This window comes from Brachionichthys hirsutus, chromosome 16 (genome assembly GCF_040956055.1).
Source record: "Brachionichthys hirsutus isolate HB-005 chromosome 16, CSIRO-AGI_Bhir_v1, whole genome shotgun sequence".
Classification (NCBI taxonomy): Eukaryota; Metazoa; Chordata; class Actinopteri; order Lophiiformes; family Brachionichthyidae; genus Brachionichthys; species Brachionichthys hirsutus.
The window spans coordinates 11,395,263-11,407,629 of NC_090912.1; the positions used below are offsets into that span (position 1 = coordinate 11,395,263).

A 12,367-nucleotide genomic window follows, 5' to 3' on the forward strand; every position below is an offset into this window, starting at 1 on the left:
GCTAAAGAGTTATATAAAATAATGAATAGTTATTTAACAGCATGTTAAGGAGTAGTTACATTTATTTTACATTAGATTACATTACATTTAGTTACATTTTTTTTTACAGTGTTACGGTTTACATTTGGCCCTTGGAGGGCAAACATAATGCTAACGTGGCCCTTGGAGAAAATGAGTTTGACACCGCTGCTCTAAAAGGTTTGATTAAAAACCTACAATGAGCAGCCGTCATCTAGATCAACAAACGAAACTAAATGCCTTTGACCTTTTTAAGGTTTCGCCGTTGGACCGCTGGCTGAGGGTCAGCTAGCGGTTAGCTGAAGCAGTTAGCTTCAGCATCGAGTTGTGAATATTAAAGCTTTTACACGAAATAAGGAAACACGCAAACACATGGCTGTAATCTGGAGGATTTATTAAACGGCACAAAATCCCATGTAGACCAAAATCATAAACCTCCCCCAAAACAAGGTACTCTCCTTTGATGGGATTAAACTCAACGTGATTACGACCCGGATTATATAACAGATTAATAAATCATGTACACGTCAACAACTGAACGGTCTACAGCGTTAAGACAAACATGTTAGCCGCTCTGATCCCAGCTTCCTGCCCAACATCGCGCTATTTACACCCGCCGTCTAAAAGCCGCTTCTGAACTCGAGCCCTGCAACACAAAATGCTTTCAACGTGGGATGTTGGGAGGCTGAAGGCGTGAGAAACGCCGCTGCAGTAACTGAGAGGGGCCGAGGCCCCGCCTCCTTGGTACCGGTACCTCGTTTGCTGCAGCTTATCCACGTTTGAACACTGAAAACCACTTTGGAGGCAGGGCCAGTGGGGCCGGCTGCTGCTGCTCGTCTCTCCTGGGGAGACACTTCTTAGGTTTTCTTTATAAACGATATAAAACCAAAGGATCTGCTGAACCGTGCGAGCTCTAATTTCCTGACACGAAGCCCAAGCTCTCTCGTGTTTTCCTCATTCGCTGGCAGAACCTTGAACAGCCAGAATTTAGGAGCTGCTTGAGTAAATATTCCTACAAGTACTCAGAAGTACTCGCATCTGCACTTTGTTGGGATCCTCTTGTAAGCTCTGGTTTCGAGATCTTGACCGAGTTCTTTCTTGACCAAACTTTTTACAGTGCGTCGGTCCACAATGCCGAAGCCAGCGCCAGTGTAAAGAGGTGTGGTGAGGTGTCGTTGCCATAGCAACGACTTCTGCCTCAAGTTTGGCTTCGGGCCACCTTCGAGCCGCTCTAGCACGTATAAATTGATGAAGGTATAAAAGGTGTGTGAGCTTCCTGTCAGAGAGGACCGCCGCCTAGTCAACGTAGAAATTGAACGAGGGTTCGTTGTAGACTGAAAACAGCCATCGGGGGGGGGGGTAAATCCGGAACTTCTGACCTCCGACTACATAAAATTGTCCTTAAAAGCCAAGTCTCTGTGTAAATCTGCCAGAAGGGTCATTTATGACCTGCAGTTAAAACGCGACAGAAGCAGATTCATCTCGGCTCAGAAGAATCTTTAAAAAAGGGAAACAGAAATGAGAACTTTTCCGGGCTGGTTCTTTTGATGAGAGATAAGCACCAACTTAAAAAGACGTCTTTCTCTCAACAGAAACGCGCCGACGCGGCCAAACCGCTCGCACGAGACTCGAAAACATAAATAAATATATTACTGAAGGATTCCAGGGCTTAGAATATTAGAATATTACGGCGACGCAGCCGCAAGTACACGGAAATCTGGACATCAAAAGAGCCAAGTCACCAAATTAAATAAACTCCTTTGCACATAGTTCAAACGCGACACCGTGCTGCTCACCGTGGCTTTCCTGACCCCCCCCATTCCTTCTACCCCCAACGTGTGGACAGGTACCGTGGCAGGCGCTGGGGAATGAAACAAAAGACTAGAAATTCAAAGAGGACAAAGTGATGACAGGACGAGAGAGAGATGAGGTGGGCTAGGAGGCTGGTGCAGAGGACAGGCCCCGCCCCGCCACGCCCCGCCCCGCCCTAGTGGATGTAGGCCCGGTAGACTGCAGAGAGGTCGTTGTCCGACTGGTCCAGTGCCTTGGCCCGCTTGTAGACCTGCACCAGGAACAGGGTTACAGGGGGAATGTAGGAAATGGAGGACGCAACGTGCACCAGAGTGAGACGCACCTCGTTGGCGGCGGCGGCCATCGGGGTCGGGTGGTTGGCCATGTCGCCCATGCAGATGGCCAGCCTCAGGTCCTTCTGAATGTGCTTCAGATAGTAATCCGGCTTGAAGTTGCCCTGCAAGATGTCTGAGAGGGAGGGCATCTGCTTAACAGTGGGGGCAACAAGCAAGGGGCAACACTCAGGAAGCAGCGACCCACTTTGGCATTTCTGGTCCACAAACGTGCTGGCCATCTGGCCCTGGCACAGGATGTCCAGGAAGGTCTGCTGTGATTGGCCGGTGGCCTGGGCCAGGGTCAGCCCCTCGGCGATGGTGGCCATGAAGCTGCCCTGCACCATGTTGAGGATCAGCATCATCCTCGCTGCGTTCCCCGCCTCCCCTGTGGGGAGAGGAAACGTCTGCTCAGGTCTTCACCGTGTCGTGCTCATCTTCATCCTCACCTCTACGCCTTTGTCTTCAGATGAGCTTTTCTAACCAATCATCTTTCAGACTTTTGACGAGGACTAACTAGGAACCAGATTATTCCAATCCCTTTGACCAAAGTGAGATTGGAGCCCTTCGGGGTCGGGATCTGGCCCTTTAAGCCATCGCTAGCTGTAATTAGCCTCTTTGCACCCAGGGCCATTCCTTGGCCTGGACCAATCACGTCGATGCTTGTTCGTACCCAGGAAGAAGGACGTCTTGCCCATGGCCTGGAAGCAGCTGCTGCAGTCCTCGTACACGGTCCTGTCTCCGGCCGCCAGGATGACCAGCATGCCGTTATTGGACAGCTGCTGGCTCCCCGCCACGGGGGCCTCGAGGAACCGCCCACCCCGCGATGTGATCACCTGCCATGGGAGAACAAGAGGCCGCAGGTAAGGCAAGGCGCCCGCGGACGGCAGCACCTGAAGAACCGGCCGCTCTGTACCTGGGACAGCTCCGTGATGGTCTCCGGGTCCACCGTGGACATCTCGATGTAGCACTTGCCTGGCCGGATGCCCTGCAGCACGCCGCTGGCCCCCATCACCAGCTGGACAGAAATCACGCTCAGACCGTTTCTAGCAGCGGCCCCCACTGCCACGGGAGGGGGGGGGGGGGGACACTCACGTCTCTGGCGGCCTTCGGGTCCGAGACACAGGAGAACGTGATGTCACACATGGAGGTCACTTCTGCGGGGGTGCGGCCCAACCTGGCGCCCTCCTGGACGAAGAGGTCACACTGGAACATCCAAAGCAAGCCAGCTTTTATTTTAAGGCCCGCGTCACTCCACGAGGCGAGTAAGGGGTTAATTAAAGACGGAACCTTTTCCGCTGTGCGGTTCCACACGGTGACAACATGTCCCATCTTCAGCAGGTTGGAAACGACGCCGCTGCCCATCAGGCCCAGACCCAGGAACCCTATCCTGGAGACGAGCCGGGATGAAACGAGCTCTGGTAAACGCGAGGCGCGCCCCGGGGGGGTGGGGGGGGGTGGGGTTAGTACCTTTTATCTGTCGGGGTGATGCTGCCGTTGATGGCCGTGCTGTCCGCTGCCTGGATAGACGTGGATCCGTTGTCCTGCTCAGAGACAAACACCGTCAGCGGGTGGAAACTAAAACCAGTTCAGTTTGATACTGAGCGTCCACATTAGCATACGCTAACTAATGACCAGAACCAACAGGGCCGCGTTGCCCCCCCCTCACTAAAAAAAGACCGCGAGCTGGTTGGTTCATCTTCACCCGGAAATAATGAGGTAAACAATAAAAACACGACATTCGTTCGCTAAAGTCGTTTTTACACCGGACCAAGCGGACCCGGGCCCAGACCCGGCCCCAGACCCGACCCCAGACCCGGCCCAGACCCGGGAGCTGAAAGCCGCAACATTGTTGCATTTATCATTTGTTTCGGTTCATTTAGATATTTTTAGAGATCTAAATGCTTTATTATTATTATAAATGTAAAAAGCTGCACACGTGCACAAAAAGGTGGCAGGATGAAAGGAAGGATGAAAGAAAGGATGAAAGGAAGAGGATCTTTCAGACGGTCCGTGTGAATCTCAGCCTCAGAGTGAATTTCATCGCTTTCGTCCTTCCAGCTGAGGAAACGCTCTTTTCCTAAGAATCTCACCTCTTCGATGATCTTCAGGCGCTTGCTAATGGGCTCCATCGACGAGGCAGGCTGTCGGCGCGAGAGAAAGGACAACGGGTGACGCTGCAGTCGGCGGGACGAACCAACACGGATGATTCTCAAGGTTTCATCTGAAGCAGCTGCAGGTCCGTGCACGTCTGTGCACGTCTGTCCAGGTCTGTCCAGGTCCGTCCACGTCTGTCCACGTCTGTCCAGGTCTGTCCAGGTCTGTTCAGGTCCGTCCAGGTCGGTCCAGGTCGGTCCAGGTCGGTCCAGGTCGGTCCAGGTCGGTCCAGGTCGGTCCAGGTCTGTCCAGGTCTGTCCAGGTCTGTCCAGGTCTGTCCAGGTCTGTCCAGGTCTGTCCAGGTCTGTCCAGGTAATTTCATCTAAGCTCTGCTAGAATCACCAGCAGGCGGCGCGGCCGGTCCCCAAGGTCGCACCCGGCCGCTAAGGTCGCGCCTAACATTCCCTGAGACACCTCTAGGGGAGACCTGATTGGTTACATGCAGAAAGCGAAGACCGAGTCGGACATTCTTCCTCTTACCTTCTCTGACTGACTAAGCAGGAAGTGATGGAAGTGGGCGTCGTCCTTCACGAGCTACAACAGAGGAGGAGTTCAGTGCAATAGTCATTTATTTGCATTTGTATTACCATGGCAGAGTACACAGAGTACACAGAGTACACAGAGGGAGGAAAGCCACAAGCTGCCATGCAGCCACATCGGTGGCCTGATCAAAACCAGCGTCCACCGGCCCAAACACCTGAGCGTCTCCAGGTAAAGCACAACCCCCAACACTAATGGATAAGATTAGCTGCAGCAGAAGGTTAGCCGGACGCTAAGCTCCTCCCACCGATAACTCGAGAGGGGAAGCGTTGTAGCGTGAGACCTGCGTGTTTCACACCGTGTCCGGCGACTATCAGAACCGGCATCTCAGAAACGGAACAAAAAAAGCAGCGAGCTACAACGGCAATCATTGCAGACGATCGATCACACAACAATCCTCTACAGCAGGGGTCCCCAACCACCGGGCCGCGGCCCGGTGCCGGTCCGTGAGGGATTTGTTACCGGGCCGCAAACAAAGAACAACTAATGTATACAATTTCCGTTGTATCGATTATTAGCGTCTAAAAGGTGTTTTATTTTGAAAAACGACCGGATTTTCTCCAACGTAACAATCGCGTCTTGATACGTTGCTAAAAAAAACCAGCCGTGAACTCGCGAAAATTAATAAAAAGAAACTTTTGTTTCTTTTTATTAATTTTCGCGAGTTCACGGCAGGGAATGTTAGCTTCTTTGCCGAGGAAAAAAGTCCTACTGAGGAGGAAGAAGAGGAGGAAGAAGAGGAGGAAGAAGAGGCGCCGACGACCTCCAAGAAGAGAAACCAGGACTAAGACTTAAAACTCGGGTATTAACAGCTGATTCGCTCCGTTAACGAGCAATGAAGGGTTCAAACCTGAGACCAGAACCCGGATTAAAAGACAAGAACCCTGGAATGAAAACCATGAAGGACAGAAGTAATTATTGGGACCACAATTTATGGTGAGTAGATATCATTGCAAGTGCATAATATAAAGTTTATTGGTAAGATTATATTTTAATTTAATTACACTCCTCCCACGGCATGAATCCGGTCCGTGGCAGGAAAAAGGTTGGGGGCCGCTGCTCTATAGAACACAGCTTCTCAAACCGCCGGCTCGCCAGGATCCGATCGTCCTCGTGCATCGGCCCGCAAACGCAGAGGACGCCAACGCCTCTAATCGGGCCACCGAGCTGGTGCAGCCCTTCAGGTTCCAGAGACACGTCGCGTTGGACCGTCTACATGCGTACCAGACACACGAAGAGGCAATCGGGAGAACCCGAGAACGACGAAGATCGTTTCTCTCCGTTCAGACTGCGAGGAGACGTTTTCGTTTTCTGAAACAATAATTAAGCGTATTCCGTCGACTACTATGAGTGGAACCCCACCATTTACTGTTTACACATTTACAGGGGCTTGGGATGTATACACATATATATATATACTGTACACATATTTATACAGAGGGGCAAAACAAGGTATTTGGCAGCCACTGATTGTACAAGTTACTCCACTCAAAAAGACGAGGTCTGTAAGTTCACTTCAACTGAGAGACAAACGAAGCAGAGCCAGGTTCAAATAGAGGAAACGGGGCTGCACACACACACACACACACACACACCGGTCACGTTCAGACTGGCTCTCAGGAACATCGTTCAGCCGGTACATACGGAGCAGCAGCAGAACGGTTCTAGATCGAGAGTCAACAGAGACAGGCCAGAAGGGAAAGGTCTGCAGCTGCTGGTGAGCGAGGCCAAAGACGAAGGTCAGGTGGAAGAACAGCAAAGAAACGCAGGCTTGGTGGGGTGGGGGGGGTTGGGGGGTGGGGGGGTTCACCTACACTGCTTTCCCATTTGAATCCTGAGCCGGGTCCGGCTGCCAGTCTCTCAATAGTGGACGGCTCGTGGTCAGAGTCAGTTAAGTCCTTAAGGAGGAGAGAAACATCGTCACCGAAATCAAAAGGGGAACTTGCACAGGTGCACATCGGCTGCAGTGGGGATGAGTCGCCGGCACATGAGGAGACAGTAAGTACTCAGTGCACCCCCCGCTGTACCGGGATGGGGGCGGAAAACCCGGTACCTGAAGCCCTGGACGAAATGAAACCAGAGCAGCAGGGAGGGGAGACAAAACGTGTAGAACCCTTTACCGCGTCACGACGAGACGCGATGGAGGCAACCAACGCTACCCAATCAACAAAATGATCAACGGGAAATTAGCTCGGACAAGTTCACACTGAACCTGAAAGATCTCGATCTCAGGATTTGAGAATGAACCCGTCGGTAGACTCAAAGGAGAGTTTGTGTCCTGGACCGTCTCAGTGGTCCTAGTGAAGCTTTATCAATAACAGCAGGTACAAATATTCATTCCTCTATTTCAACATGTACTGTACTACTGTAGCTGTATATTCCAGTCAGGTGCGGTTGACTCGGGATTAACCGATAATCGGCCAGGCCAGGCCTTTATTTGTCATTTTGACACTTTTAATCTGACGGCCAATCAGAGTTTTTTTTTTTATTGAGTTGACTTTAACGCCAATCAGCAGCGAAAGCTGCGCATCTACGGAGGAACCGATTTCATTACACAACGTTTTACGAGTGTTCTACTCACAATCAAGTGCTACGTGAAGATTGAGAAACATCGGAAAACTGACGATGCTTTTTGCAGCAGGCAAAGGGAAGAGGCTGAGCATCCGTCCTGAGGGTACCACGGTGGAACCTCGGTTCTCCAACATCATTCGTTCCGTAATATTGTTCAAAAACCAAATTTATATTTCCCATAAGAAATAACGTAAACTCGACGAATCCGTTCCTACGCAGCAGATTAAAGTCCGTTTCCATGGCTACAGTTATATTAATGTGTAACTACGTGTGTCTAAACAGATACATGCAGTATACATGCAACCATCGTCCCCTTTGTGGAAGGGGACGATGTTGGACTTTCATGTTTATATGTGAGGGGACGATGTTGGACTTCCATGTTTATATGTGAGGGGACGATGTTGGACCTTCATGTTTATATGTGAGGGGACGATGTTGGACTTTCATGTTTATATGTGAGGGGACACGAGTTCACAGACTGGGGAGGAGGTCAGAACAGGAACACGAGCCAATCACAGGCCAGAAATACGACGCGTCAAATCAATGCACTCGCTTTAACTCGAGTCACTGAACACGCCAGTCGATTATCTCTTCACAGTCCTGTTTTGGGTTCTGTGTCACAAACAGAACCACAAACAGAACCCGAGTGCAGCCACCGGCCGGGTCCCTTCTGAAACCGAGAAGCTGTGAAATGAAGACTCCTTATGTTGTATTTAACAGGGGGGTGTATCGGATGTAATAATACCTCACTTCTGGGATCAGAATATTTTAAGTTGCAGTACTTTTAGCCTTTTGCAGAGGTTCAGGACAGAGAGCAGATCACAGATCTTAATGTGAGATTAAAGCTCACACACAAAGAACCTGCTCACGGATCAAACGCGCTGCAGTCTACGTCCCCTTTCCCACCGCTTTCAGGACAACGTTTGGGGACCGCCAGCGTCGGTTCTACCGACCTTCTCAGAGGGATCCCTCAGGGCGCTGAGATCTTCATCGTCCTCGTCCAGAATCTTTAAGGGCTTGTTCGGTGCCTTCTTTCCCTTTGGCTCTCCTTTGCCGTCTACGTTCTATTCAGAGCACAGATGATCGTTTTAGGGTATACTCAGCCATCTTCCCATTCCTTGTCGTTGCCCGTTGAGGCACCTCAACCCCCCCCCCCCCCCCCCTTCCTCGCTGCTTCCTGTCCCAATCGTTCAGGCTGTTCCGTTTCAGCCCATTTTTGTCGATGCCCCTTGTTATGATTTCAAATGAAGTCACTTCACTCGTTTCCTTTTAGCGTTATCGCTGCACTCTAAACATCTTCTGAAAGTCAAACTGCTGGGGGGGGGGGGGCAACGGCCTCACCTGCTCTTTGCCCTTCGCTCTCTCGAGGAAGTCTTCCACCGAGTCGACGGCCTGCTGGAAGCGCTTCCCTTTGTTTATCTTGATCATCTCCTCTTTGTGGGCATGGTAGGGCTTCAGCTGCTCCACTTTGATCCAGGCGCTGCAGCGGCACAGAAACACGGCTCTGACACAAGTCACGGAGCAGGAAGTGGAACTCCACCCGCAGCGTGCGCCCCGCCGGTCGGACTTACTGGTCTTCAGTCCCAAAGAACTTCACAAAGTGGCACTTTTTGCCCCGGGGCTTTTTCAGGTCCTTGGGGGGGCTTACTATCTGGAACATCATGTAAACATATCAGTGATACAGTCGCGACCCTTTGCACCCGTCTATGCCACGCTCGTCCTCCTTACCTTTCCGGGCCATGGTGGGTAACGACCCAGCTTCCCCCTGAAAGTAAAGCAGTACATTCAACCACGGTCGACCTATGATACACACTTACACCCCCTGCGGAAACACATCAAATATAAAATGTATTCATGCCAGAAATATGTGCCCCGGTACTGACAAACAGAAGTCCAAAGACCTAATGATGTTTTCTGCCTCCCGTTTCACAGCTTCAGCTATAATTTAACATCTTTTGAGAAATAGCGTTTAAGGACAATCAACACCCTCTGCTTGTACTGACACCACCACCAAAACACAGCCATTACACAATACTACAAATACTACAGCAGCACAAGAACCTGGACCTGGAAACACAGACATCAAAGGTCACGGATGAGTTCACAGGCCAGGGATATTCTCAATGCTCAGAGGCGTACATCAAACAGAACCAATGCGCCGGCCTGATCCGGGCAGCTGCCTGCGGGACAGCTGGAGCCGTCGCTGCGGGACTCTGGCGACCTTTCGGGCGTAAAGTAGCCCCGAACAGGCAACAGATGTTTCTCTATCTTTCGAGCCGGTTTCACTAAACGGGACAGTTATTAATGTCACCATGAGAAGCTAATGCTACAAAGCAAGAGGCAGCCGGTAAATACAAACCATCAGCGGTTCAATGTCTGAATATCAAACTCTTACATGTAGCGGACTAGCTACATGCTAAGCTACATGCTAAGCGCCTGCTACGCCCGACAGGCCCGCGCCCCTCAACGCGGAAGCCGAGGACGGGCGCGCGGTCGATGCCCGAGTCGGACAGCTCGTCACAGACAACACGCAACAATTCCACCGCGTTAGTCCACGACGCGACACGCACGCGTAAAGGAAGAAGTCACGGCGTCAGATGGAGCTCTGTATCCGGGGAAGCTATCTTAGCTGTGGCTAGCTTGCGCAGCGGCTAGCAGTTAGCTGCTTAGCTAGCAGTTTGTTTGGGTCTTGTAGCTGGACACGGACTGTAAATCAGACTCCATACGAACACAACAAGCCGCCGACGGCCGCGTGGAGACGCCGCTGCGCGCGCACGCACGCGTCCGGCAACGTTTGAAGGTTATCTCACCACACGAGATCCCCGATCCGCAGATGAACAGTCGCCATCTTACAACTTTAATAAAACGTCGAAGTGAAAGAGGAGAAAAGAAAAACACACGCCCACTGATCACGTGGGGAGAGCACCCTCCTCCTCTATGACGTCAGCGAATGTGACGGGTTAAAACATTTACATTGCTGATTAGAAATACCAGGATGAGCCTCTAGGAGGAAAATGATGCGGGGTTAGCTAAGGCCACAGGAAAGTGTGTGTGTGCGTGCGTGCGTGCGTGCGTGCTGAGACGTCGAGTTCTGGGGCCTCATTTATCAACCGCGCGCGCGCACAGATGTGTGCGTAGGAACATTTCCACGCATTGAATCATTTCTCAACTTGCAATTGTGTTTGGGAACGTGCGTAAATGTACGCACAACTCTAGGGGGGGGGGGATCTCTACCTCACCCCCAAATTTCAGCCGGATCTGATACAGAATGGAGTCAGTACAAAATATTTAATTTTAACATTAAAACCTCATTTCTGAATTCAAAAATCAGTTAAATATACAATACATCAAAGTTTATTGAGACTGAGACCTCAAACAGGTCTTCCATGCATCTTCAATCTGATCCATTGCTTGAAGGCACAAATAACTAATGATGTTATACAACCCCCCCCCCCCCCCCCCCCCCCCCCCAAAAAAAAAACTTAATGCATTTGGTTGCATTCATCAAGCACTTTAAATCAGCACTGGACAGCTCCATAGGTAGCTACATCTGGAGCTGTCCAGTGCTGATCCTGAAGGTGACTCTTTTCCGTGGCATTGACTCGGGGAATGTTCTTTATCTTTCTCACTTTGGTTGTTTTTTTGGTTTCTGCATGTCCATGACAAGACAAGGTGGTGGCTTTTTGGTTTTGCTTTGATTTTGTATTGATTATCTTTGTTCCTGCGTGATGATTGCATTTGAATTTAACTTTTCCACATTATTAGATGTTAATTTATTCACATCACAAACTTTGGTTCTTACTTATGATTTTTCTCATTTACAGTTTGGCTTTATCTCTAACAATGTTTAAGTTACAACCTTTAAAAAAGTGATATCAAAACTGAATATTTTATTGTAATTACTAAAGAGTTAAATAAAATAATAATAGTTATTTAACAGCATGTTAAGGAGTAGTTACATTTATTTAACATTAGATTACATTACATTTAGTTACATTTTTACTGTGTTACGGTTTACATTTGGCATTTGGAGGGTAAACATAATGCTAATGTGGCCCTTGGAGAAAATGAGTTTGACTCCCCTGCTCCAGGGGGATAAAGCTGATGAGTCATAGGATGACGTTATGGGAAAAGGTGGTTGAGGCTAGACTAAGGACAGAATTAAGTATTTGTGAGCAGCAGTATGGCTTTATGCTGAGGAAGAGTACCACAGACGCAATGTTAGCGTTGAGGCTAGCAATGGAGAAGAACAGGGAAGGTCAGAAGGAGCTGCATCGTGTCTTTGTAGATCTAGAGAAAGGCTAGGACAGGGTGCCCAGAGAGCAACTGTAGTACTGCATGAGGTACTGTGGTACTGCACGAGGTACTGTGGCACTGCATGAGGAAGTCTGGAGTGGCAGAGAAGTATCTCAGAGTAGTTCAGGACATGTAGGACAGCAGTGAAGTATGCAGTCGGAGTAACAGGGGAGTTTAGTGTAGAGGTGGGATGCACCAGGGATCAGCTCTGAGCCCCTTTTTGTTTGCCATGGTGACGGATAGACTAACAGATGAGGTGAGACAGGAAGCTCCTCTGAATATCATGTTTGCAGATGACATTGTGATCTGCAGTGAGAGCAGGGAGCAGGTAGAGGAGAATCTAGAGAAGTGGAGGTCTGCTCTAGAAAAGAGAGGAATGAAGGTGAGCAGGAGTAAAACAGAGTACATGTGTGTACATGAGAAGGTCCCAGGGGGGACAGTGAAGCTACAAGGAATAGACGTAAAGAAGGGAGAGGACTTCAGGTACCTCGGGTCAACAGAGCAGAGTGATGGAGAGAATGTGGAAAGGAGGTGAAGAATCGTGTGCAGGCAGGCTGGAACGGGGGGAGGAAAGTATCAGGTGTGCTCTGTGATAGGACGAAGGGACAGGTCTACAAGACAGTGGTGAGGACAGCCATGATGGACGGCTTAGAGACAGTGGT

General features: G+C 50.1%; 1 protein-coding gene across 1 annotated transcript; it reads right to left on the bottom strand.

The window, feature by feature from the left end:
* Nucleotides 1-395: 395 nt before the first annotated feature.
* On the bottom strand, nucleotides 396-10,276 carry glyr1 (glyoxylate reductase 1 homolog (Arabidopsis)). Its single transcript, XM_068749555.1, has 16 exons — nucleotides 10,220-10,276; nucleotides 9,138-9,174; nucleotides 8,981-9,060; nucleotides 8,751-8,889; nucleotides 8,363-8,473; nucleotides 6,653-6,736; nucleotides 4,779-4,832; nucleotides 4,235-4,285; nucleotides 3,612-3,685; nucleotides 3,432-3,531; nucleotides 3,237-3,347; nucleotides 3,058-3,159; nucleotides 2,815-2,977; nucleotides 2,350-2,529; nucleotides 2,153-2,277; nucleotides 396-2,080 (listed from the first exon to the last, which is right to left on the bottom strand). Exons 1-16 carry the CDS (start codon nucleotides 10,255-10,257, stop codon nucleotides 2,006-2,008), a joined length of 1,524 nt encoding a protein of 507 aa, XP_068605656.1. The 5' UTR covers nucleotides 10,258-10,276; the 3' UTR covers nucleotides 396-2,005.
* Nucleotides 10,277-12,367: the final 2,091 nt, after the last annotated feature.